Raw genomic sequence first — 27,268 nt, 5'->3', positions numbered from 1 at the left:
AGATATTTTCATTTCTATAGTTTCCGGTATTAAAGAAAATATGGATTTTTTTAAAAGATCCATACTTTTCTGATTCCTAATATTTGAACATTTTTACACAGATTTTCACAAACATTTATATTACGTGTTATGTTTTCACCAATGTTTAGCAAAATTCATCAAATAGTACTGTTCATTACAATTCTCAGGTGTCACTAGTGTTCCAAATAACGTAATAACTGTTTACAGCTTCATGTTTAAAGATCATGATCCTCCATTAAAATTGAAATAGGGTTCAATCAGGAACATCTGTAAAAAAATAATGAAGTTCAATATTTTTAGTATTTACATTCATAAATTAGTATTCCGTTTGTTTATTGTTGTCAATATTATTAGATTGAACCCACGACATCTAGATTTATTTCATCTAATAATAATTCATATAAGACACATTACAATAATAACCGGATATTTTCTAACTTGACAAAGAGTAAGTCGATGCAAGTGTTGCCTGAGTTATTATCTAGTTGAAATAATATTTATTGTTTTGTTATAATTTTCATCATAGTGAGAAGAGATATATTTATATATACAATACTACAATATATATATACATGTATTTTAATGTAACAATGAAAGTAAAGCACCATATATGCATCTGAAATGTATTTATTGTATACACGTTTTTTGTGTAAACTCAATTGTATCACTTTGGCTAAAGTTCTCCTCTGCCTCAGCAAGAGCCTTTAGCTCAATTGCATCTCTTACCTCTTTGGTGAGATATTTGTTAATATGTGACACGATCGAAAGTAGGTTTTTAGTTGGTGTACCTAATACCTTTACCTTTGGTAAGAGAGATCTCATTTGAGCCTCGAATATATTATTTTTCTTTCTTCCCCATTTTTCATATCTTGAGTATGCAAAACAGTGAAGAATTATTTTCTTCTCCTCAACAGACCACTTAGATTATAGTTCCTCTTTTTGATGGTCCTTGTTTGGTTTTGCCGAATTCCAGGGCTAGAGTTGGTCTGGTCTGGTGGAGTATCCAGCTTAGTTGTTACTTGTGGTAACATCACTAGGAGAAGGTGAACCGTAGCTTTCCTCATATGACCCAGTACAAAGCCATGCTGAGGGGATCTTTTTATTCTGGGCGACATCCTCCCAGTTTGTGGATTTAGCATTTTTCATGTTTCATTTTTGTTTGAATGTTTGGTCAGCGTTTAATTCAAACTTAAAGCATCCTCATGTCAGATTATCTGGCAAACCCCAGTACAGAGAGACCAAACATACCCAATGTTAGTATCTGGTAGGCATTTAAGTCCTCCCCGGTAGGCATTCAATCCTCCCTTTTTTTTTCATTTTTCTTAAACTTTTTCTTCTAGGGGGTGGGGCATCCAACCAGATGTCTGACATTTACCCCTATTTTAGTGAGTCCAACCAAGAGATCTTTTCAGGATTCTAGCCTTCCCTTTCAGTGCAATCGTTTGTATTTCACTTGCACTTGGTTCACCGAGTATGCTTGCTATGTACTTTTTAAAGTTCTTTTTCATAAGCCCAGTTGCTCCTATGATGACTGGTATAATTGAAACGTCTTTTAGTTTCCAATTTCGTTTCATATCATACATAAGTCCTTGATACTTTGTTATTTTTTCCCTCTCAGCTCTGTTAAGTCCTGTATCATTGGGTACACTGACCTCTATTATGGTCGCTTTTTTATTTGCTCTGTCCCAAATCACTATATGTGGTTTAACAGCTGCGTTTTCAAGATATGTACCAGTCGGGATTATATAGTCATAGTGAATGGTGTAGTTGTAATTCCCAACTGTTCGTTCGGGTATATGTTCCCAGGATTTTTTACTACACTGAATGTTGAGTTTTCTCATATGTCTCACTAAACCTTATTTTGAAGTGGAAGAATATTTACGAACTTAACAAGCATATAGTTTTTCATATGGTTGCACTAAATTTGATTTATCAGAACAAGAATATTGACACACTTGACAAGTATGTGGCTTTATCCCAGTATGAGTTCTGATATGTCTCACTAACTCTGATTTTGAAGTGGAAGAATATTTACAAACTTAACAAGCATGTGGCTTTTCTCTTTATTTTTTTTATTTTTCTTCCTTTGAAGATTGTAATGCCGGGTATGGGGCAGCCAAACCAGCTGCCAACATTGCCCCGCTTTTTTATTGAAACCAACCGAGAGCTCTTTTTAGTATCCTCGCTGTTCCCTTAAGTGCAATTGTCTGAATCTCTTTTGCACTTGGTTAAACAGGAATATTAGTTAGGTAGGACTTCAGGTTCTTCTTCATAAGTCCTGTGGCACCTATGATAACTGGCATGATCGATATCCCCTTTAGGTTCCAGTTTCTTTTCATATCATACATGAGACCTTGGTATTTGGTCTGTTTCTCTCTTTCAGCTCTGTTAAGACCGCCATCATTAGGAACACTCACTTCAATCAAGGTTGCAACTCTCTCTGACTTATTCCATATAACTATGTCAGGTTTCACGGCAGCATTTTCAAGGTAGGTGGCTGTAGGGATTACATGGTCGTAATGTATGGTATATAAATCATTTCCAACTGTTTTTTCAGGTTGATGTTCCCAGGACTTGCTGCTATACTGGATGTTTAATTTTTTACAGATGATCCAGTGGAGGTACTTGCATACTCCATCATGTCTCGCTGTATAGTAGCCGTCCCCTAGAAGAACTTTGCAACTTGATATCAGATGACCAACACTTTCCAATTCTGTGTGCCAGAATCTGCATTTACTGTCATTACTGATCCCTGCCATCTTCTTTAATGCATTGGTCATCAATCCTGGTCTTGGGCAGCCATTATGACCCTTTCCTGATCGTGGTGGAGGGATCCTCTTTTGAGCCAGTCCAAAGAACCTTCTTTATCTATGTATTCCCGAGAAAGTTCCCCCAGAAAATACTTTGCCTGCTGATGTTGTTCCCATTCTTTAAGGTTCATCTGTTGAAAGGTCTCAGTATATTTCTGCTGGCTCTTTCTTGCTATTTCTGTGGCACACTTGTTTGGTGTTTCGTCCTCATCTGAGAGACAACTCTGACCAAAATGTTTGGCCAGCTGGGTGACTGATGTTGTTCTGCTGGCTCTTGTCTCTTGATGTTCATATACTATTGAGAGGGTGTCATTCTGGGAGCTTCTCAGATACTGATCGGTGCTCACAATAGTTGCCCTATGTTGATGATTAATCTCTGAGAGTCCAAGACCTCCTTCTCCCCTGGGCACATACAGCCTTGGTAGACACTGATTTCTATATATTATTTTATGAAGCGTTAGTAGCTTCCGTGTCTTTACATCTAGCCGGTTGATGTATTTTTGTGGCCAGTCAATGATACCAAAGCTGTATGTTATTACTGGCATAGCAAACTAGTTTATGGCAGTAATTTTATTTTTATGGGTGAGCTGGGTTTTGCATATTTTCCTCACCCGGCGTACATATTCTTTACTAATCTTCTCCCTCATCTTGGCATGTTGTATGTTCTCGTTTTCCTCCGGTATGTCTTCTCATATGTTCCACTAAGATTGATTTTTTAGCACAAGGATATCCACACACTTGGCAAGAATGTGGCTTTTCCCCAGTATGAGTTCTCATATGAATCATCAAGTTTGATTTTTTAGCACAAGAATATCCACATACTTGACAAGAATGTGGCTTTTCCCCAGTGTGAGTTCTCATATGGATCACTAAGTTTGATTTTTTAGCACAAGAATACCCACATACTTGACAAGAATGTGGCTTTTCCCCTGTGTGAGTTTTAATATGGCCCACTAAATTCGATTTTTTAGAGCAAGAATATGCACACACTTCACAAGAATACGGCTTTTCCCCAGTATGAGTTCTCATATGGTTCACTAATGTTGATTTTTCAGAACAAGAATATCCACACACATCACAAGAATGTGGCTTTTCCCCAGTGTGAGTTCTCACATGGTTCACTAACATTGATTTGCGAGAACAAGAATATCCACACACATCACAAGAATGTGGCTTTTCCCCAGAATGAGTTTTTATATGGCTCACTAAATTCGACTTTTGAGAACAAGAATATTCACAAACTTGACAAGAATATGGCTTTTCCCCAGTGTGAGTTCTCATATGGGTCACTAACGTTGATTTTTCAGAAAAAGAATATCCACACACTTTACAATAATATGGCTTTTCTCCTGTGTGAGTTCTCATATGTTTCACTAAGTCTGATTTTTTAGCACAAGAATATGCACACACTTTACAAGAATGTGGCTTTTCCCCAGTGTGCATTCTCATATGTATCATTAAGATGGATTTGGCAGAACAGGAATTTCCACACACTTGACAAGAATGTGGCATTTCTCTTTTTTGTAATTTTTTTGGATCGAAGTTCTGCTTTTTTATTTATTTTCCTTCGGTACGTTGAAAGAAACCAAGGGCCTCCTCCTGGAGCTAACACTGAATTCTGTTATGATTTCAATTCATATCAGAGTGCTCTTTTAATAATAGATACTGTTCTCTTTATGGCTGCTATTTGTATTTCGTTACAGTTTGTATAATGTTTATTTCTTTCAGAGACCAATATCCGGTTTGATGGCCTTGTCTTTTATGTATCATTCTACCTGGATGTCTTTGCCATAAAACCTGGTCACTTTTCCATTTGATGTTAACGGTGGTCGTCCAGTGTGGTATTTTATGATTCACTAAGTGTGATTTTTGAGGACAAGAATATCCACCCACTTTAGAAGAATGTATTTTGTACACAATTTACAAAAGTGTGGCGTTTTTTTTCCTGTGTATTTTATTATTTTATCATATTTAATGCCTGCAAAAGGAAAACTTTTCAACTTTTTGTAAATAAAATCTCCTCTTCGTTTTAAAACAAGACCTTTCTATTTCATCCTTTTTCTTTTATTCTCCCCCCCCCTCGTTTTTATTTGATTCTTTTATGTTTTTTTCTGCGGGCTTGTTTGCATCGAATTTATCTGAAAGAGGATAATTTTTAAACTGTTGTTCTAAGTTAATAACTAGCAAGTACTTGTGTTTCAAATATTTTAAAAAAGTGCCTGAATATAGTAAAAACACTAAAGCGTTTTAATTTGTTGTCTTTTTTTTTGAAGGAGGGTTTGAGGCGCCGCTATTATCCCAAAGAACCAGCTGTGTAAACACTTTGCAATGTTTGTCAGTAATTATTTACAAAGAATTTTCCTTAAAATCATTTTTTATTAAAAATTTAATTATTTTCTAAAATATTTCGTTTATATATATTTACATTTTGCTTTTAAGTAATATTAAATTTTATTTTACTTTTATTTTATTCAATCGTATCTGGCAAAATAATTATATCCACACACACACACGTTCTTTTTTATTACAATTATCTTATTCATTTGATCAATCTGAGGATGTGGCACTATACAGATAACAAACATCTACTTACTACTTCATATATTTCAATTAAGATATTTAAAGATATTTTCATTTCTATAGTTTCCGGTATTAAAGAAAATATGGATTTTTTAAAAAAGATCCATACTTTTCTGATTCCTAATATTTGAACATTTTTACACAGATTTTCACAAACATTTATATTACGTGTTATGTTTTCACCAATGTTTAGCAAAATTCATCAAATAGTACTGTTCATTACAATTCTCAGGTGTCACTAGTGTTCCAAATTACGTAATAACTGTTTACAGCTTCATGTTTAAAGATCATGATCCTCCATTAAAATTGAAATAGGGTTCAATCAGGAACATCTGTAAAAAAATAATGAAGTTCAATATTTTTAGTATTTACATTCATAAATTAGTATTCCGTTTGTTTATTGTTGTCAATATTATTAGATTGAACCCACGACATCTAGATTTATTTCATCTAATAATAATTCATATAAGACACATTACAATAATAACCGGATATTTTCTAACTTGACAAAGAGTAAGTCGATGCAAGTGTTGCCTGAGTTATTATCTAGTTGAAATAATATTTATTGTTTTGTTATAATTTTCATCATAGTGAGAAGAGATATATTTATATATACAATACTACAATATATATATACATGTATTTTAATGTAACAATGAAAGTAAAGCACCATATATGCATCTGAAATGTATTCATTGTATACACATTTTTTGTGTAAACTCAATTGTATCACTTTGGCTAAAGTTCTCCTCTGCCTCAGCAAGAGCCTTTAGCTCAATTGCATCTCTTACCTCTTTGGTGAGATATTTGTTAATATGTGACACGATCGAAAGTAGGTTTTTAGTTGGTGTACCTAATACCTTTACCTTTGGTAAGAGAGATCTCATTTGAGCCTCGAATATATTATTTTTCTTTCTTCCCCATTTTTCATATCTTGAGTATGCAAAACAGTGAAGAATTATTTTCTTCTCCTCAACAGACCACTTAGATTATAGTTCCTCTTTTTGATGGTCCTTGTTTGGTTTTGCCGAATTCCAGGGCTAGAGTTGGTCTGGTCTGGTGGAGTATCCAGCTTAGTTGTTACTTGTGATAACATCACTAGGAGAAGGTGAACCGTAGCTTTCCTCATATGACCCAGTGCAAAGCCATGCTGAGGGGATCTTTTTATTCTGGGCGACATCCTCCCAGTTTGTGAATTTAGCATTTTTCATGTTTCATTTTTTTTTAATGTTTTGTCAGCGTTTACTTCAAACTTAAAGCATCCTAATGTCAGATTATCTGACAAACCCCAGTACAGAGAGACCAAACATACCCGATGTTGGTATCTGGTAGGCATTTAAGTCCTCCCTGGTAGGCATTCAAGTCCTCCCGGTAGGCATTAAATCCTCCCTTTTTTTTCATTTTTCTTAAACTTTTTGTTCTAGGGGGTGGGACATCCAACCAGCTGTCTGACATTTACCCCTATTTTAGTGAGTCCAACCAAGAGATCTTTTCAGGATTCTAGCCTTCCCTTTCGGTGCAATCGTTTGTATTTCACTTGCACTTGGTTCACCGGGTATGCTTGCTATGTACTTTTTAAAGTTCCTTTTCATAAGCCCAGTTGCTCCTATGATGACTGGTATAATTGAAACGTCTTTTAGTTTCCAATTTCGTTTCATATCATACATAAGTCCTTGATACTTTGTTATCTTTTCCCTCTCAGCTCTGTTAAGCCCTGTATCATTGGGTACACTGATCTCTATTATGGTCGCTTTTTTGTTTGTTCTGTCCCAAATCAATATATCTGGTTTAACAGCTGCGTTTTCAAGATATGTAGCAGTAGGGATTATGTAGTCATAGTGAATAGTGTAGTTGTCATTCCCAACTGTTCGTTCGGGTATATGTTCCCAGGAGTTTTTACTACACTGAATATTGAGTTTCTTACATATCTTCCAGTGAAGGTATTTGCAAACTCCGTTATGGCGATCTGTATAATAACCGTCACCAAGTAGGACTTTGCAACCAGAAATCAGGTGGCCCACACTCTCAACCTCAGTGCTACAGAACCTGCATTTATTATTGTTGCTTAGACCACACATCTTTTTGAAGGCGTTTGTCATGAGGCCCTGGTCTTGTGCAGCCAATATCAACCTCTCTTGGTCGTAATGGAGGGATCCTCTTTTGAGCCAGTCCAGGGAACCATCTCTATCAATATATTCTCTGGATAGTTCAGTCGCTAGGTATTTTGCCCGTTTATGGTTGGTCCATTCTTCTGTTTTAACACTATGGAACTGGCTAGTGTATTTTTTCCGACTTTTCTGGGCTATGTCAGTGGCAGTCTTGTTTGGGTTCTCAGTATCATTTGTAAGGCAATCTTTTCCAAAATGAGTGGCAAGTTGTGTTATAGATGTTGTACTACTTGCTCGATTCTGATAATGGTCTTTAATTTTCATAAGCTTGGGGTTACAGGGACTTATTATGTACTGACCTATGCTGACGATTGTGGCTCTGTGTTGATGATTAACTTCCGAGAGTCCCATACCTCCTTCTCGCCTGGGTAGGTACAAACGAGGCATGCACTGATTTCGATAAATAACTTTTATTTATTGTTTTGTTATGATTTTCATCATAATGAGAAGAGATATATTTATATATACAATACTACAATATATATACATGTATCTTAATGTAACAATGAAAGTAAATTATCATATGTCCATCCAAAAAGTATTTATTGCATACACGTTTTTGATTTCTTCAAGCACGTATGTATAACTGATATATAAATATGCAAAATTATCAAAAATACTGAAACATTTTCTTAATGTTTGGCTGGTTTATCTCCAACAAGACACAAGTTTACTTGAAAAACTTGGTTAAAAAAGCTACAATGATATTCTATTTTTATTCATTCATACGTTTTTCTCATATTTATCAATCCTATTATTCCATCTACATTTGTTTGAGGAAATGTATCCATTCAAATCTAAAAATAAAAATGATTTGTAGTTAGGTGTTTAACTTATAAGTGCGTTAATGTTCCGTCTGTCTTTAAATATTGGTATGAACAAATTTTTAGTTTACTAATTGTCAAACACATTAGCTAATAATTTCAGAACATTAGAAAGATTTTTTGAAAGAATGTGCGTTTCTCAGCATTGCTAGAAACATACGACTTGAACTATTCTGGACGTCTAAATTTGCATCGAGTATTGTTGAATTAAATAATCATTTGTTTATATAGAAGTCATTATAAACTGGTAAGGAAAAACAGTAGGAAATGTCTATTGTTTTGAGAAACGAAATGCTGGAATAATTAGGATGTATTGTGACGAGATAGTTGAACAGTGAATTGAGGAATACACTAATAGATCAATGATAACACTGATCTTAAATGAACAGTTTTTATAACATGGTCTTTTGTGTCTCGTCAACATTTGTTTAAGCGTTTTATCAAACTATTGCATGAAGACCATTGCCTCTTCACGTAATAAAAATACACTATGAAGTGTGTATTAGATTAAACAAGGTCCCTTAACAGTTTTGAGCCGTCAGTATTTTGGTTGTAATTTAGAAGACTTCGAATGGATGAATAGAGTTATACAAGAATACAATTTTGTCAATGAATTTACATGCATATTATCACATATTATAATGAGATAACTTGAATATTATTATATATTATAATGAGATTACTTCAATATTATTATATATTATGATGAGATTACTTGCATATTATTATATATTATAATGAGATAACTTGAATATTATTATATATTATAATGAGATAACCTGCATATTTATATATTATAATGAGATAACCTGCATATTTATATATTATAATGAGATGACTTGAATATTATTATATATTATAATGAGATAATTTGAATATTTTTATATATTATGAGATAACCTGCATATTTATATATTATAATGAGATTACTTGAATATTATTATATATTATGAGATAATTTGAATATTTTTATATATTATAATGAGATAACCTGCATATTTATATATTATAATGAGATTACTTGAATATTATTATATATTATGATGAGATAACTTGAATATTATCATATATTATAATGAGATGACTTGAATATTATTATATATTATAATGTGATAACTTGAATATTATTATATATTATAATGTGATAACTTGAATATTATCATATATTATAATGAGATGACTTGAATATTATTATATATTATAATGAGATAATATGAATATTATTATATATTATAATGAGATAACCTGCATATTTAAATATTATAATGAGATTACGTGAATATTATTATATATTATGATGAGATTACTTGAATATTATTATATATTATGATGAGAATACTTGAATATTATTATATATTATGATGAGATTACTTGAATATTATTATATATTATAATGAGATAACTTGAATATTATTATATATTATAATGAGATAACTTGAATATTATTATATATTATAATGAGATAACTATAATATTATTATATATTATAATGAGATAACTTGAATATTATCACATCTTATAATGAGATATGAATATTATTATTATATATTATAATGAGATAACCTGCATATTTATATATTATAATGAGATTACGTGAATATTATTATATATTATGATGAGATTACTTGAATATTATTATATATTATGATGAGATTACTTGAATATTATTATATATTATGATGAGATAACTTGAATATTATTATATATTATAATGAGATAACTTGAATATTATTATATATTATAATGAGATACTTGAATATTATATTATAATGAGATTACTTGAATATTATTATATATTATAATGAGATAACTTGAATATCATTGTATATTATAATGAGATAACTTGAATATTATATATTTACATGAGATAACTTGAATATTATTATAAAGAATATTATTATTAATATGAATATATTATAATGCGATAACGTGAATATCATTATATATTATAAAGAGATCAATTGAATATTATTACATATTATGAGATGACTTTATATTTTAATATATTATAATGAGATAACTTGAATATTATTATATATTATAATGAGATAACCTGTATATTTATATATTATAATGAGATTACGTGAATATTATTATATATTATGATGAGATTACTTGAATATAATTATATATTATAATGAGATAACCTGCATATTTATATATTATAATGAGATTACGTGAATATTATTATATATTATGATGAGATTACTTGAATATTATTATATATTATGATCACATTACTTGAATATTATTATATATTATGATGAGATTACTTCAATATTATTATATATTATAATGAGATAACTTGAATAATATTATATATTATAATGAGATAACTTGAATATTATTATATATTATAATGAGATAACTATAATATTATTATAAATTATAATGAGATAACTTGAATATTATCACATATTATAATGAGATAATATGAATATTATTATATATTATGATGAGATAACCTGCATATTTATATATTATAATGAGATAACTTTAATATTATTATATATTATAATGAGATACTTGAATATTATATTATAATGAGATAACTTGAATATTATTATATATTATGATGAGATAACTATAATATTATTATATATTATAATGAGATAACTTGAATATTATCACATATTATAATGAGATATGAATATTATTATATATTATGATAAGATAACCTGCATATTTACATATTATAATGAGATTACGTGAATATTATTATATATTATGATGAGATTACTTGAATATTATTATATATTATGATGAGATTACTTGAATATTATTATATACTATAATGAGATAACTTGAATATTATTATATATTATAATGAGATAACTTGAATATTATTATATATTATAATGAGATACTTGAATATTATATTATAATGAGATAACTTGAATATTATTATATATTATAATGAGATAACTTGAATATTATTGTATATTATAATGAGATAACTTGAAAATTATTGTATATTATAATGAGATAACTTGAATATTATTATATATTATAATGAGATAACTTGAATATTATTATATATTATAATGAGATAACTTAAATATTATTATATATTATAACGAGATAACTATAATATTATTATATATTATAATGAGATAACTTGAATATTATCACATATTATAATGAGATAATATGAATATTATTATATATTATGATAAGATAACATGCATATTTATATATTATAATGAGATTACGTGAATATTATTATATATTATAATGAGATTACTTGAATATTATTATATATTATGATAAGATTACTTAAATATTATTATATATTATAATGAGATAACTTGAATATTATTATATATTATAATGAGATAACTTGAATATTATTATATATTATAATGAGATACTTGAATATTATATTATAATGAGATAACTTGAATATTATTATATATTATAATGAGATAACTTTAATATTATATATTTTCATGAGATAACTTGAATATTATTATAAAGAATATTATTATTAATATGAATATATTATAATGCGATAACGTGAATATCATTATATATTATAATGAGATCAATTGAATATTATTACATATTATGAGATGACTTTATATTTTAATATATTATAATGAGATAACTTGAATATTATTATATATTATAATAAGAGAACACGCATTTTTATATATTATAATGAGATTACGTGAATATTATTATATATTATGATGAGATTACTTGAATATTATTATATATTATGATGATATTACTTGAATATTATTATATATTATGATGAGATTACGTGAATATTATTATATATTATAATGAGATAACTATAATATTATTATATATTATAATGAGATAACTTGAATATTATCACATATTATAATGAGATAATATGAATATTATTATATATTATGATGAGATAACCTGCATATTTATATATTATAATGAGATAACTTGAATATTATTATATATTATAATGAGATACTTGAATATTATATTATAGTGAGATAACTTGAATATTATTATATATTATAATGAGATAACTTGAATATTTTTGTATATTATAATGAGATAACTTGAATATTATTATATATTATAATGAGATAACTATAATATTATTATATATTATAATGAGATAACTTGAATATTATCACATATTATAATGAGATATGAATATTATTATATATTATGATAAGATAACCTGCATATTTATATATTATAATGAGATTACGTGAATATTATTATATATTATTATGAGATTACTTGAATATTATTATATATTATGATGAGATTACTTGAATATTATTATATATTATAATGAGATAACTTGAATATTATTATATATTATAATGAGATAACTTGAATATTATTATATATTATAATGAGATACGTGAATATTATATTATAATGAGATAACTTGAATATTATTATATATTATAATGAGATAACTTGAATATTATTGTATATTATAATGAGATAACTTGAATATTATTATATATTATAATGAGATAACTTGAATATTATTATATATTATAATGAGATAACTTGAATATTATATATTTTCATGAGATAACTTGAATATTATTATATATTATAATGAGATAATTTGAATATTTTTATATATTATAATGAGATAACCTGCATATTTATATATTATAATGAGATTACTTTAATATTATTATATATTATGATGAGATAACTTGAATATTATCATATATTATAATGAGATGACTTCAATATTATTATATATTATAATGAGATAACTTGAATATTATTATATATTATAATGAGATAACTTGAATATTATCATATATTATAATGAGATGACTTGAATATTATTATATATTATAATGAGATAATATGAATATTATTAAATGAGATAACTTGCATATTTATATATTATAATGAGATTACGTGACTATTATTATATATTATGATGAGATTACTTGAATATTATTATATATTATGATGAGATTACTTGAATATTATTATATATTATGATGAGATTACTTGAATATAATTATATATTATAATGAGATAACTTGAATATTGTTATATATTATAATGAGATAACTTGAATATTATTATATATTATAATGAGATAACTTGAATATTATTGTATATTATAATGAGATAACTTGAATATTATTATATATTATGATGAGATTACTTGAATATTATTATATATTATGATGAGATTACTTGAATATAATTATATATTATAACGAGATAACTATAATATTATTATATATTATAATGAGATACCTTGAATATTATCACATATTATAATGAGATAATATGAATATTATTATATATTATGATGAGATAACCGGCATATTTATATATTATAATGAGATTACGTGAATATTATTATATATTATGATGAGATTACTTGAATATTATTATATATTATGATGAGATTACTTGAATATTATTAAATATTATGATGAGATTACTTGAATATTATTATATATTATAATGAGATAACTTGAATATTATTATATATTATAATGAGATAACTTGAATATTATTATATATTATAATGAGATAACTTGAATATTATTGTATATTATAATGAGATACTTGAATATTATATTATAATGAGATAACTTGAATATTATTATATATTATGATGAGATAACTTGAATATTATTATATATTATGATGAGATAACTTGAGTATTATTGTATATTATAATGAGATAACTTGAATATTGTTATATATTATAATGAGATAACTTGAATATTATATATTTTCATGAGATAACTTGAATATTATTATAAAGAATATTATTATTAATATGAATATATTATAATGCGATAACGTTAATATCATTATATATTATAATGAGATCAATTGAATATTATTACATATAGTGAGATGACTTAATATTTTCATATATTATAATGAGATAACTTGAATATTATTATATATTATAATGAGATAACCTGCATATTTATATATTATAATGAGATTATGTGAATATTATTATATATTATGATGAGATTACTTGAATATTATTATATATTATGATGAGATTACTTGAATATTATTATATATTATTACGAGATTACTTGAATATTATTATATATTATAATGAGATTACTTGAATATTATTATATATTATAATAAGACAACCTGAATATTATTATATATTATAATGAGATAACTATAATATTATTATATATTATAATGAGATAACTTGAATATTATCACATATAATGAGATAATATGAATATTATTATATATTATGATGAGATAACCTGCATATTTATATATTATAATGAGATACCTTTAATATTGTTATATATTATAATGAGATACTTGAATATTATATTATAATGTGATAACTTGAATATTATTATATATTATAATGAGATAACTTGTGTATTATTGTATATTATAATGAGATAACTTGAATATTATTATATATTATAATGAGATAACTTGAATATTATATATTTTCATGAGATAACTTGAATGTTATTATATATTATAATGAGATAATTTGAATATTTTTATATATTATAATGAGATAACCTGCATATTTATATATTATAATGAGATTACTTGAATATTATTATATATTATGATGAGATAACTTGAATATTATCATATATTATAATGAGATGACTTGAATATTATTATATATTATAATGAGATAACTTGAATAATATTATATATTATAATGAGATGATTTGAATATTATTATATATTATAATGAGATAATATGAATATTATTATATATTATAATGAGATAATATGAATATTATCATATATTATAATGAGATAACCTTCATATTTATATATTATAATGAGATTACGTGAATATTATTATATATTATGATGAGATTACTTGAATATTATTATATATTATGATGAGATTACTTGAATATTATTATATATTATGATGAGATTCCTTGAATATTATAATATATTATAATGAGATAACTTTAATATTATTATATATTATAATGAGATAACTGGAATATTATTATATATTATAATGAGATAACTATAATATTATTATATATTATAATGAGATAACTTGAATATTATCACATATTATAATGAGATAATATGAATATTATTATATATTATGATGAGATAACCTGCATATTTATATATTATAATGAGATTACGTGAATATTATTATATAATCTGATGAGATTACTTGAATATTATTATATATTATGATGAGATTACTTGAATATTATTATATATTATAATGAGATAACTTGAATATTATTATATATTATAATGAGATACTTGAATATATTATAATGAGATAACTTGAATATTATTATATATTATAATGAGATAACTGGAATATTATTGAATATTATAATGAGATAACTTTAATATTATTATATATTATAATGAGATAACTTGAATATTATATATTTTTTCATGAGATAACTTGAATATTATTATAAAGAATATTATTATTAATATGAATATATTATAATGCGATAACGTGAATATCATTATAATGAGATAACTTGAATATTGTTATATATTATAATGAGATAACTTGAATATTATATTATAATGAGATAACTAGAACATTATTACATATTATAATGAGATGACTTGAACATTATCATATATTATAATGAGATGACTTGAATATTATCATATATTGTAATGAGATGACTTAAATTTTATTATATATTATAATGAGATAACTTGAACATTGTCATATATTATAATGAGATGACTTTAATATTATTATATATTATAATGAGCATACTTGAATATTATTATATATTATAATGAGATAACTTGAACATTATTACATATTATAATGAAATGACTTGAACATTATCATATATTATAATGAGATGACTTGAATATTATTATATATTATAATGAGATAACTTAAATATTATTATATATTATAATGAGATGACTTGAATATTATTATATATTATAATGAGATGACTTGAACATTATCATATATTATAATGAGATGACTTTAATATTATTATATATTATAATGAGATGACTTGAATATTATTATATATTATAATGAGATGACTTGAATATTATTATATATTATAATGAGATAACTTGAACATTATTACATATTATAATGATATTCTTGAATATTATATTATAATGAGATAACTTGAACATTATTACATATTATAATGATATTCTTGAATATTATATTATAATGAGATAACTTGAACATTATTACATATTATAATGAAATGACTTGAACATTATCATATATTATAATGAGATGACTTGAATATTATTATATATTATGAGATGACTTGAACATTATCATATATTATAATGAGATAACTTAAATATTATTATATATTATAATGAGATAACTTGAATATTATTATATATTATAATGAGATAACTTGAATATTATATATTATAATGAGATAACTTGAATATTATTATTTATTATAATGAGATGACTTGAATATTATATTATAATGGGATAACTAGAATATTATTACATATTATAATGGGATAACTTGAATATTATCATATATTATAATGAGATAACTTGAATATTATATATTATAATGAGATAACTTGAATATTATTATTTATTATAATGAGATGACTTGAATATTATATTATAATGGGATAACTAGAATATTATTACATATTATAATGGGATAACTTGAATATTATTATATATTATAATGAGATAACTTGAATATTATATATTATAATGAGATAACTTGAATATTATTATTTATTATAATGAGATGACTTGAATATTATATTATAATGGGATAACTAGAATATTATTACATATTATAATGGGATAACTTGAATATTATTATATATTATAATGAGATAACTTGAATATTATATATTATAATGAGATAACTTGAATATTATTATTTATTATAATGAGATGACTTGAATATTATATTATAATGGGATAACTAGAATATTATTACATATTATAATGGGATAACTTGAATATTATTATATATTATAATGAGATAACTTGAATATTATTATATATTATAATGAGATGACTTGAATATTATATTATAATGGGATAACTAGAATATTATTACATATTATAATGGGATAACTTGAATATTATTATATATTATAATGAGATAACTTGAATATTATATATTATAATGAGATAACTTGAATATTATTATATATTATAATGAGATGACTTGAATATTATATTATAATGGGATAACTAGAATATTATTACATATTATAATGGGATAACTTGAATATTATTATATATTATAATGAGATAACTTGAATATTATTATATATTATAATGAGATGACTTGAATATTATATTATAATGGGATAACTAGAATATTATTACATATTATAATGGGATAACTTGAATATTATTATATATTATAATGAGATAACTTGAATATTATTATATATTATAATGAGATACTTGAATATTATATTATAATGGGATAACTAGAATATTATTACATATTATAATGGGATAACTTGAATATTATTATATATTATAATGAGATAACTTGAATATTATATATTATAATGAGATAACTTGAATATTATATATTATAATGAGATAACTTGAATATTATATATTATAATGAGATGACTTGAATATTATATTATAATGGGATAACTAGAATATTATTATATATTATAATGAGATAACTTGAATATTATTATATATTATAATGAGATAACTTGAATATTATTATATATTATAATGAGATAACTTAAATATTATTATATATTATAATGAGATAACTTGAATATTATTATATATTATAATGAGATGACTTGAATATTATATTATAATGGGATAACTAGATTATTACATATTATAATGGGATAACTTGAATATTATTATATATTATAATGAGATAACTTGAATATTATTATATATTATAATGAGATAACTTGAATATTATATATTATAATGAGATAACTTGAATATTATTATTTATTATAATGAGATGACTTTAATATTATTATATATTATAATGAGATGACTTGAATATTATATTATAATGGGATAACTAGAATATTATTACATATTATAATGGGATAACTTGAATATTATTATATATTATAATGAGATAACTTGAATATTATTATATATTATAATGAGATAACTTGAATATTATATATTATAATGAGATAACTTGAATATTATTATTTATTATAATGAGATGACTTTAATATTATTATATATTATAATGAGATAACCTGAATATTATTGTATATATTATAATTAGATAACTGAACAAGTTAACTTAACAGCTAAATACTGACGAGCATTAGATACACAAGTCATATCAATCGCACTTATGTTTGGCACACCAACTACTTTCATGGTAATTACCTGCAGGTAACACATCTCTCAATCGGTACATATATATATATATATATATATATATATATGTATGCAGATATATATATATATATGTATGCATATATATATATATAATGATAATAGGTAAAAGATGAATAACAACTAAAAATGGTGGATTACATGATTCACTATTTTCTAGTGACCCCTTTTTAGAAGAAAGGCTTAGGGTTAAGATGATAAGGCACATCAGTTGTGAGTTTTGTAACTCCTAATGTTTATAAAGCATGTACATTGTCATCACATCGAGACTGATACGCTGTTAACAATTTTACATGTGCTTTATTACATGCAGACTATGATGGTATGACGTCATCATATTATTACATGCACACTATAATGATATGACGTCATCATATTATTACATGCACACTATGATGGTATGACGTCATCATATTATTACATGCACACTATGATGGTATGACGTCATCATATTATTACATGCACACTATGATGGTATGACGTCATCATATTATTACATGCACACTATGATGGTATGACGTCATCATATTATCAGTGGAATATGAAATGTTCAGAGAAAAGCTCAGTATCATGGATAATTTATTTAATGTTTTAACAATTTGTAACAAGTCACCTGCTAAATCGACTGGCCCTTAAAATAAGGTGAGTTGGAATGATGGAAAGATACCTGGTGATTGGTATTTTGTAGAGTTAATCTGTCTGATCTATCAACCCTAATCTGACATAAACATTTTCGACAACTCAGTCTTTTGTGCCTCATCAACATTTGTTTAGGCGTTGTATCAAGACTCTTTCCTATTCACGTATTGTAACTTGATTAACACTTTTGAGCTGCCACTATAAATTTTGTGTGTGATTGATATGAATTGTTTAGAGAAAAGCTCAGTATCATAACTTAATGTGTAAAAGTGTGTAACAATTCATATGCAAAAATGGGATTGGAATGATACCGGATGATATTTTGTAGATGTATATTTTGTGTGACCCATCAACCTTTTGAGCATTTTTAACACTACATAAGATGTTTTATATTTTCCAAAAAATATTTGAGGTAACCTTTCATTAATTGAAAGGTTAGCTTACAAATGATGAGAAAAACGTTAGCTTACTAATAATCAGAAAAACGTAACCTTACTAATGATTAGAAAAATTTAGTTTACTAATGATTAGAAAAAGTTTAGCTTACTAATGATTAGAAAAATTTAGTTTACTAATGATGAGAAAAAAGTTTGCTTACTTATGATGAGAAAAAAGTTTGCTTACTTATGATGAGAAAAAAGTTTGCTTACTTATGATTAGAAAAAGGTTAGCTTACTAATGATGAGAAAAAGGTTAGCTTATTAAGGATGAGGAAAAGGTTAGCTTACTAATGATGAGAAAAAGGTTAGCTTATTAAGGATGAGAAAAAGGTTAGCTTATTAAGGATGAGAAAAAGGTTAGCTTAATAATGATGAGAAAAAGGTTAGCTTATTAAGGATGAGAAAAAGGTTAGCTTATTAAGGATGAGAAAAAGGTTAGCTTAATAATGATGAGAAAAAGGTTAGCTTATTAAGGATGAGAAAAAGGTTAGCTTAATAATGATGAGAAAAAGGTTAGCTTATTAAGGATGAGAAAAAGGTTAGCTTACTAATGATGAGAAAAAGGTTAGCTTATTAAGGATGAGAAAAAGGTTAGCTTACTAATGATGAGAAAAAGGTTAGCTTAATAATGATTAGAAAAAGGTTAGCTTACTAATGATGAGAAAAAGGTTAGCTTACTAATGATGAGAAAAAGGTTAGCTTATTAAGGATGAGAAAAAGGTTAACTTAATAATGATGAGAAAAAGGTTAGCTTATTAAGGATGAGAAAAAGGTTAGCTTACTAATGAAGAGAAAAAGTTTAGCTTAATAATGATGAGAAAAAAGTTAGCTTAATAATGATGAAACAAGGTTAACTTACTAATGATGAAAAGAAGGTTAACTTACTAATGATGAGAAAAGGTTAACTTACTAATGATGAGAAAAGGTTAACTTACTAATGATGAGAAAAGGTTAACTTACTAATGATGAGAAAAGGTTAACTTACTAATGATGAGAAAAGGTTAACTTACTAATGATGAGAAAAGGTTAACTTACTAATGACAAGAAAAAGGTTAACTTACTAATGATGAAAAAAAGGTTAGCTTACTAATGATGAGAAAAAGGTTAGCTTAATAATGATGAAACAAGGTTAACTTACTAATGATGAAACAAGGTTAACTTACTAATGATGAAACAAGGTTAACTTACTAATGACAAGAAAAAGGTTAACTTACTAATGATGAAACAAGGTTAGCTTAATAATGATGAGAAAAGGTTAACTTACTAATGATGAGAAAAGGTTAACTTACTAATGACAAGAAAAAGGTTAACTTACTAATGATGAAAAAAAGGTTAGCTTACTAATGATGAGAAAAAGGTTAGCTTAATAATGATGAAACAAGGTTAACTTACTAATGATGAAACAAGGTTAACTTACTAATGATGAAACAAGGTTAACTTACTAATGATGAAACAAGGTTAACTTACTAATGATGAGAAGAAGGTTAACTTACTAATGACAAGAAAAAGGTTAACTTACTAATGATGAAAAATAGTTCACTTAGTAATGATGTGGAGAAAGTTTGCTTACTAATAATGAGAACAAGGTTTTTTTTTACACAGTGATCACCACTTATCAAGGCCCTGAAGCCACTCAGGGATAAGGGTTATTGCAAGTACATTACGTTAGTGTGGAGATTTGATGAAGTGTTTACTTAAGGGGGCGGTTCATTAGGAATTTGTTAACATTGGACTTGAAGACATCCAAGTTGTAGTCCGGTGGGAAGCAGGCAGACGGAACAGAGTTCCACAGGCGTGCAATTCTAAGATTACTTACTAATAATGAGAAAAATGTTAGCTTTCTAATGATAAGAATGAAATGTGTGATATATGTAATACTTTTATATATAATGTAGTCAACTCATGACAAAAATTATTAACCTATTAATAAAAGCTAAGGTAAAAATCATATAACAAATCTGTTCAGCATCAGCAGTGAATCGTGAAACTCAGTGGCCACTATACTATGTGCTATTACGTTCAAGTGAAGGGCTGTGATAACTTATATCATTTGGAGACAGAACATGTCTTCTTTTCATTAAATTGTTAAATGAAATCATGTTTATAAAATAGTCAACAACACCCTATTGTTATATTTAAAATAAATTTCTAAAGAATAAAGTTATTATTTAGAAAAGCATTCCAACACATGGAGAGGATTTGTTAAAATATTTTTTCATGATTTGTAAAAAGTAAAACATTTAAATACGAAATATATTTGCAATTAAAATAAAATTCAAAGATTTAGTGAGAGCAATCACAATAAAAGATTATGTGTTGGCCTAGAGTTTTCTGTGTTAAATATGCAGGCAAGTGATTTTTGCAGTTCACTAGTGATTGCTGAACACATTTTTAGTCTGAAGCTGCAATTCCTTGTCAGTATACAATGATACCCAAACTAATTACATACGTGTTCTACAAGTACTTCATAATTTTAGAAATTAAAAAAGAATGGACGCTACATCTTTCTAAAAAAAATGATACTGTCATATAGACCAAATAAAAATTGTTCATTAAAAATATGCACTGTCCACGTACACAAAATATGTTTCTGTTATACAAAAAAAATGAAATAAAAACAAAAAAACATTTTGGTAAATCTTTACTAACCCAGCATAGTTTATCCTCGAACTGTACTTTTTTGAGGCGTTTTCATTTCGACAGCTTTTAAAATATACGCACTTAGGGAATTAAAAAATAATAAATATTTTAGATTTTAGAGTAGGAGATCACTTTCCTATTTAAATAAAACATAAAATGAGCACCCATTTTTTGACGAGTTTGCGGTTAACCAAGCATGTAATTGGTTGCAGTTTCTTATTTTTGCACAGAATTGGGGTGGGGGGCTAATATATGTTTGCGTTTTCTAACGTTTCTTAAAGAGGGATAAAAGCCGACGTGTTGTTAACTATTTAACATTTTCACCAACTAATTTGATAAATAAATGATACCATCAAGTATTATTGTTGTTGGCTTTCTTAAATATTAATATTCAGATTTGATATTTTACAAAAAATGTACCATCCTATTTATTTATTGCGAACTATTATCCTTATCTTTTTTTTAGTGGTTTTATGACGTTTTGGCCAACTATTCCTCTGACCTACGTCAGGTGATAACCATGACGGGATAGGAACTCAGAATCTCCTAACTGCATCCTCAACAATTACTGCCTTCTGTAATTGTTGTCGTCTTGCCATGTTTTGTCTAAGTAAGCCTCTGGTTGGCTTTGGGTAGGATTGAAACCGCTGTCTTCAGGTAATGCTCACCTGAAACCGTAGACATTCAATGTTTCAATCCATTGTGCCATGGGCCTCAAAGGTCGATCAAAGTTGGGTTTTTGGTCTTATAAATCTACGTTTATATCTGATCTTCCATGGTCGGATCCATACCAAATGGTATCTAATATTATTTAATTGAATTCATTATTGAAATGAGTTTTATTTATTCATTTATTGCAGACTATTAGTTGGCCGAAACATTGTGAAATACCTAAAAACAAGATGAGGATAATAGTTTGCAATAAATAAATTAATAAATAAAACTCATCTCAAGAATGAATTCCAATTAAATAATTTATTGTTTTACATTCTATAAAAATGAAGAGATTAAATTTCAATTTTAAATTTGGGACATTTTCTTTACTCATACATTTTTTTGTTTTGTTTTAAATAAAAAGGACATTTACACTCATTAATAATAATGGCATTATTTAGAAAGCTTTTCTTAACACGAGAAAAAGGGTTCTTTGCTAATTTGTACATTCACCTAACAATTTAATAAATTACATAGGCATTTTAGACAAAAAACGAAAAGTCAAAAATATACAACTAATGACTGTTACCGAAGGCAACATCATCTACTTGGATAAGCTTGTTTTGTGCTTTAACTTATTTCGAAGCGTTTATTTACTTTAAAAAGTTCATACCGAGTCTTGGGTTATAATTATAAAAAATTGGCTGATATAAAATCACCTGACTTTTATCATCTGATAATCATTCAAAAATCGATAATTAAACAGAATACTGGTAGAAAACCACAATGACAATTTTTGCAAAAACAAAAACATTTTGGTAAATCTTTACTAACCCAGCATAGTTTATCCCCGAACTGTATTTTTTTGAGGCGTTTTCATTTCAACAGCTTTTAAAATATACGCACTTAGGGAATTAAAAAAATAATAAATATTTTAGATGTTAGAGTAGGAGATCAATTTCCTATTTAAATAAAACATAAATTGAGCGACTTTGCGGTTAACCAAGCATGTTATTGGTTGCAGTTTCTAATTTTGCACACAATTAGTGGGGGGGGGCTAATATATGCTTGCGTTTTCTTACGTTTCTTAAAGAGGGATAAAAGCCCATGTGTTGTTAACTATTCAACATTTTCACCAACTAATTTAATAAATAAACAATACCATAAAATATTATTGTTGTTGGCTTTCTTAAATATTAATATTCAGATTTGATATTTTACAAAAAATGTACCATCCTATTTATTTATTTTTTTATTGCGAATTATTATCCTCATCTTTCTTAGTTGTTGTTTCATGACATTTCGGCCAACTATTCCTCTGGCCCCCATCAGGTGACAACCATGACGGGATAGGAACTCCGAATTTCCTAACTGCATCCTCAATAATTACCGCTGAGACCGCTGTCTTCAGGTACTGCTTACCTGGAACCGTAGACATTCAATGTCTCAATCCACTGTGCCATGGGCCTCAAAGGTCGATCAAAGTTGGGTTTTTGGTCTTATAAATCTACGTTTATATCTGATCTTCCATGGTCGGATCCATACCAAATGGTATAAATATTATTTAATTGAATTCATTATTGAAATGAGTTTTATTTATTCATTTATTGCAGACTAATAGTTGGCCGAAATATTGTGAAATACATAAAAACAAGATGAGGATAATAGTTTGCAATAAATAAAACTCATCTCAAGTATGAATTCCAATTAAATAATTTATTGTTTTACATTCTATAAAAATGAAGAGATTAAATTTCAATTTTAAATTTGGGACATTTTCTTTACTCATACATTTTTTTGTTTTGTTTTAAATAAAAAGGACATTATCACTCATTAATAATAATGGCATTATTTAGAAAGCTATTCTTAACAAGAGAAAAAGAGTTCTTTGTTAACTAATTTGTTCTTTCACCTAACAACTTAATAAATTAAATGGACGTTTTAGACAAAAAAAAAAACGAAAAGTGGCCAAAAATAAAATATACAACTAATGACTGTTACCAAAGGCAACATCACCTACTTGGATAAGCTTGTTTTGTGCTTTAACTTATTTTGAAGCGTTTATTTACTTTAAAAAGTTCGTACATAGTCTTGGGTTAGAATTATAAAAAATTGGCTGATATAAAATCACGTCACCTTTATCATCTGATAATCATTCAAAAATCGATAATTAAACAAAATACTGGTAGAAAACCACCAAATAATGCCCAACGATTTTTTACTGTATCCTTGGCTTATTAAATGGTGTGGAAAAAATAAGGGAGGCTCCAATGCCTGGAAGGGGGTGGAGGTCCGAGAAGGTCGGTTCCACTCCAAGACATCTTTGACTCTGCCATTTTACATTGGTACTGGAAGGAGTGGTGGGAGGCGCTGACCCTTGGATATATATCGAACATGCCTTGGGCCAAGCAGTCTTTAGTGATTTGGTGCATATCACTTCATTCGAGGGAGTTCTGAGGGGAGCCGACGTCGTCTGTGTCTAGTAGCTTTCTAAAGTGTTTTATGATGGGGTAGGTTTCTAAAAATACCTCGTTAAGCACTATATCTGTTACCAATTGCTTTCCGACGAATATGCACCTTTCCAAGTCTGAGCGTGGTGTGAGGCATGATATGGACGGGGACCTATGTGGAATGTAGGGGTCTTTGGTTCTTTTCAGAGCTAGTCAACATCTCACCAGAGAGTCAATGTGGCATATTTCTTCAACTAGCGATTAACTGTCTCCCGAGTTGGAGTCGCCAAATAATGATCATTTTGCAACCTTTATACTGGCCCCATCTTGGACCATCCAGCCCAACTATGGTCCAAAATTAAATTTTCAGCAATTGTTAAGTTGAAGTACAGAATAGTTAACAGCAGATAGGATATAATCCCCATAAAAACTGCAAGAACGCAAAAACTAATACGAACCCCCTACTCTTCCCATCCAACAAAAAATGAAAATTGTGAACAATTGCAGATATTATTGATTGCTAACTGGCCATGAAGTGGGTGCTTTTTTTACATTAAATTTATATAGGAAAGTGATTACCACCCTAAAATCTTAAATATTTTTTAAAATTTTTTGCGGTTATTTTTAAGGCTGTTGAAACGTACTAGCCAAAATAAAGTAAATTTTATTTTTATGTTTTTAAAGATTTTCTTATATTTCAATCGGAGATTCAAACTTTTTTAATTCACGTTATAAAACATTGTAGAATTAATCATTTTATTGGATTGCAATAAAAATGTTTTTAATGTTAAAAATTATTTGAAAAGTTATTGGATGTAAATTTTTAAAGTCTATAAAGAAAGAAAAAACGGGTTTGTATTACTGTACACATAGATTCGAAAAAGTTGTCAAAAAACAAATATATAACAAATAAATGTTATCAAAGGCAAGATAAGTTACTTTTCTACCTAACTGGATATATTTTTTGTGTTTTTATTCAATGTAACATGTTTATTCAGCTCGAAAAACATACAGTGTTTACCGATGTATTCGAAAATTCAAGATGGCGTCTTATTCCCTGTTATTCACTGTAAGTGTGGGAAAAGATGTTATAAATAAAAAACCGGATAAAATACTGTTAAAAACTCGCTCAATATATGTTACCGTGACATAGGTTGACATATATTCGGCGGGGTTTTAATAGTATTTTGTATAGTTTTTTATTTATAACACCTTTTTCCATACTTACGGTGTTAAAGATGGTGTGAGACGCCATCTTGAATTTTCGATTACATCGGTAAACACTGCATTTTTTTCGAGCTGAATAAATATGTTACATTGAATAAAAACAAAAAAAATATATCCAGTTTGACAGAAAAGTAACTTATCTTGCCTTTGATAACATTTATTTATTATATATTTGTTTTTTGACAACTTTTTCGAATCTATGTGTACAGTAATACAAACCCGAAAAAACTAATACTTACCTTTCATTCAAGGAATCCAAAAAAACTCAAGACGAATTCGTTTTTTTCCTTTTTTGTTTTGTTTGTTGTGATTTCTACAACAAATTGATACAACTTTTGTTTCGTGTGTTCAATTCATTAAGAAATAAAATATATGAAAATATAAAAGAATCAAAATTAAAAGATGAAAAACACGATTTAAACGTGAAATTATTTAAAAAGAAAATCAACTGCCAAGGAACAATAGATTTCGGTAATCATCAAACGGTGTAA

The 27,268-nt window shown here is 26.5% G+C and overlaps 1 protein-coding gene across 1 annotated transcript; it reads right to left on the bottom strand.

The window, feature by feature from the left end:
• Positions 1-1,173: 1,173 nt before the first annotated feature.
• On the bottom strand, positions 1,174-27,249 carry LOC145271452 (uncharacterized). Its single transcript, XM_080126976.1, has 2 exons — positions 27,017-27,249; positions 1,174-5,743 (listed from the first exon to the last, which is right to left on the bottom strand). Exon 2 carries the CDS (start codon positions 2,799-2,801, stop codon positions 2,250-2,252), a length of 552 nt encoding a protein of 183 aa, XP_079983102.1. The 5' UTR covers positions 2,802-5,743; positions 27,017-27,249; the 3' UTR covers positions 1,174-2,249.
• Between the last annotated feature and the right edge of the window lie 19 nt (positions 27,250-27,268).

The sequence above is a fragment of the Euprymna scolopes genome, chromosome 46 (assembly GCF_053919585.1).
Source record: "Euprymna scolopes isolate OS-2025 chromosome 46, ASM5391958v1, whole genome shotgun sequence".
NCBI lineage: Eukaryota > Metazoa > Mollusca > Cephalopoda > Sepiida > Sepiolidae > Euprymna > Euprymna scolopes.
The sequence above is the reverse complement of the archived record's forward strand: the minus strand, read 5'-3'. Positions and strand labels throughout refer to the sequence as shown.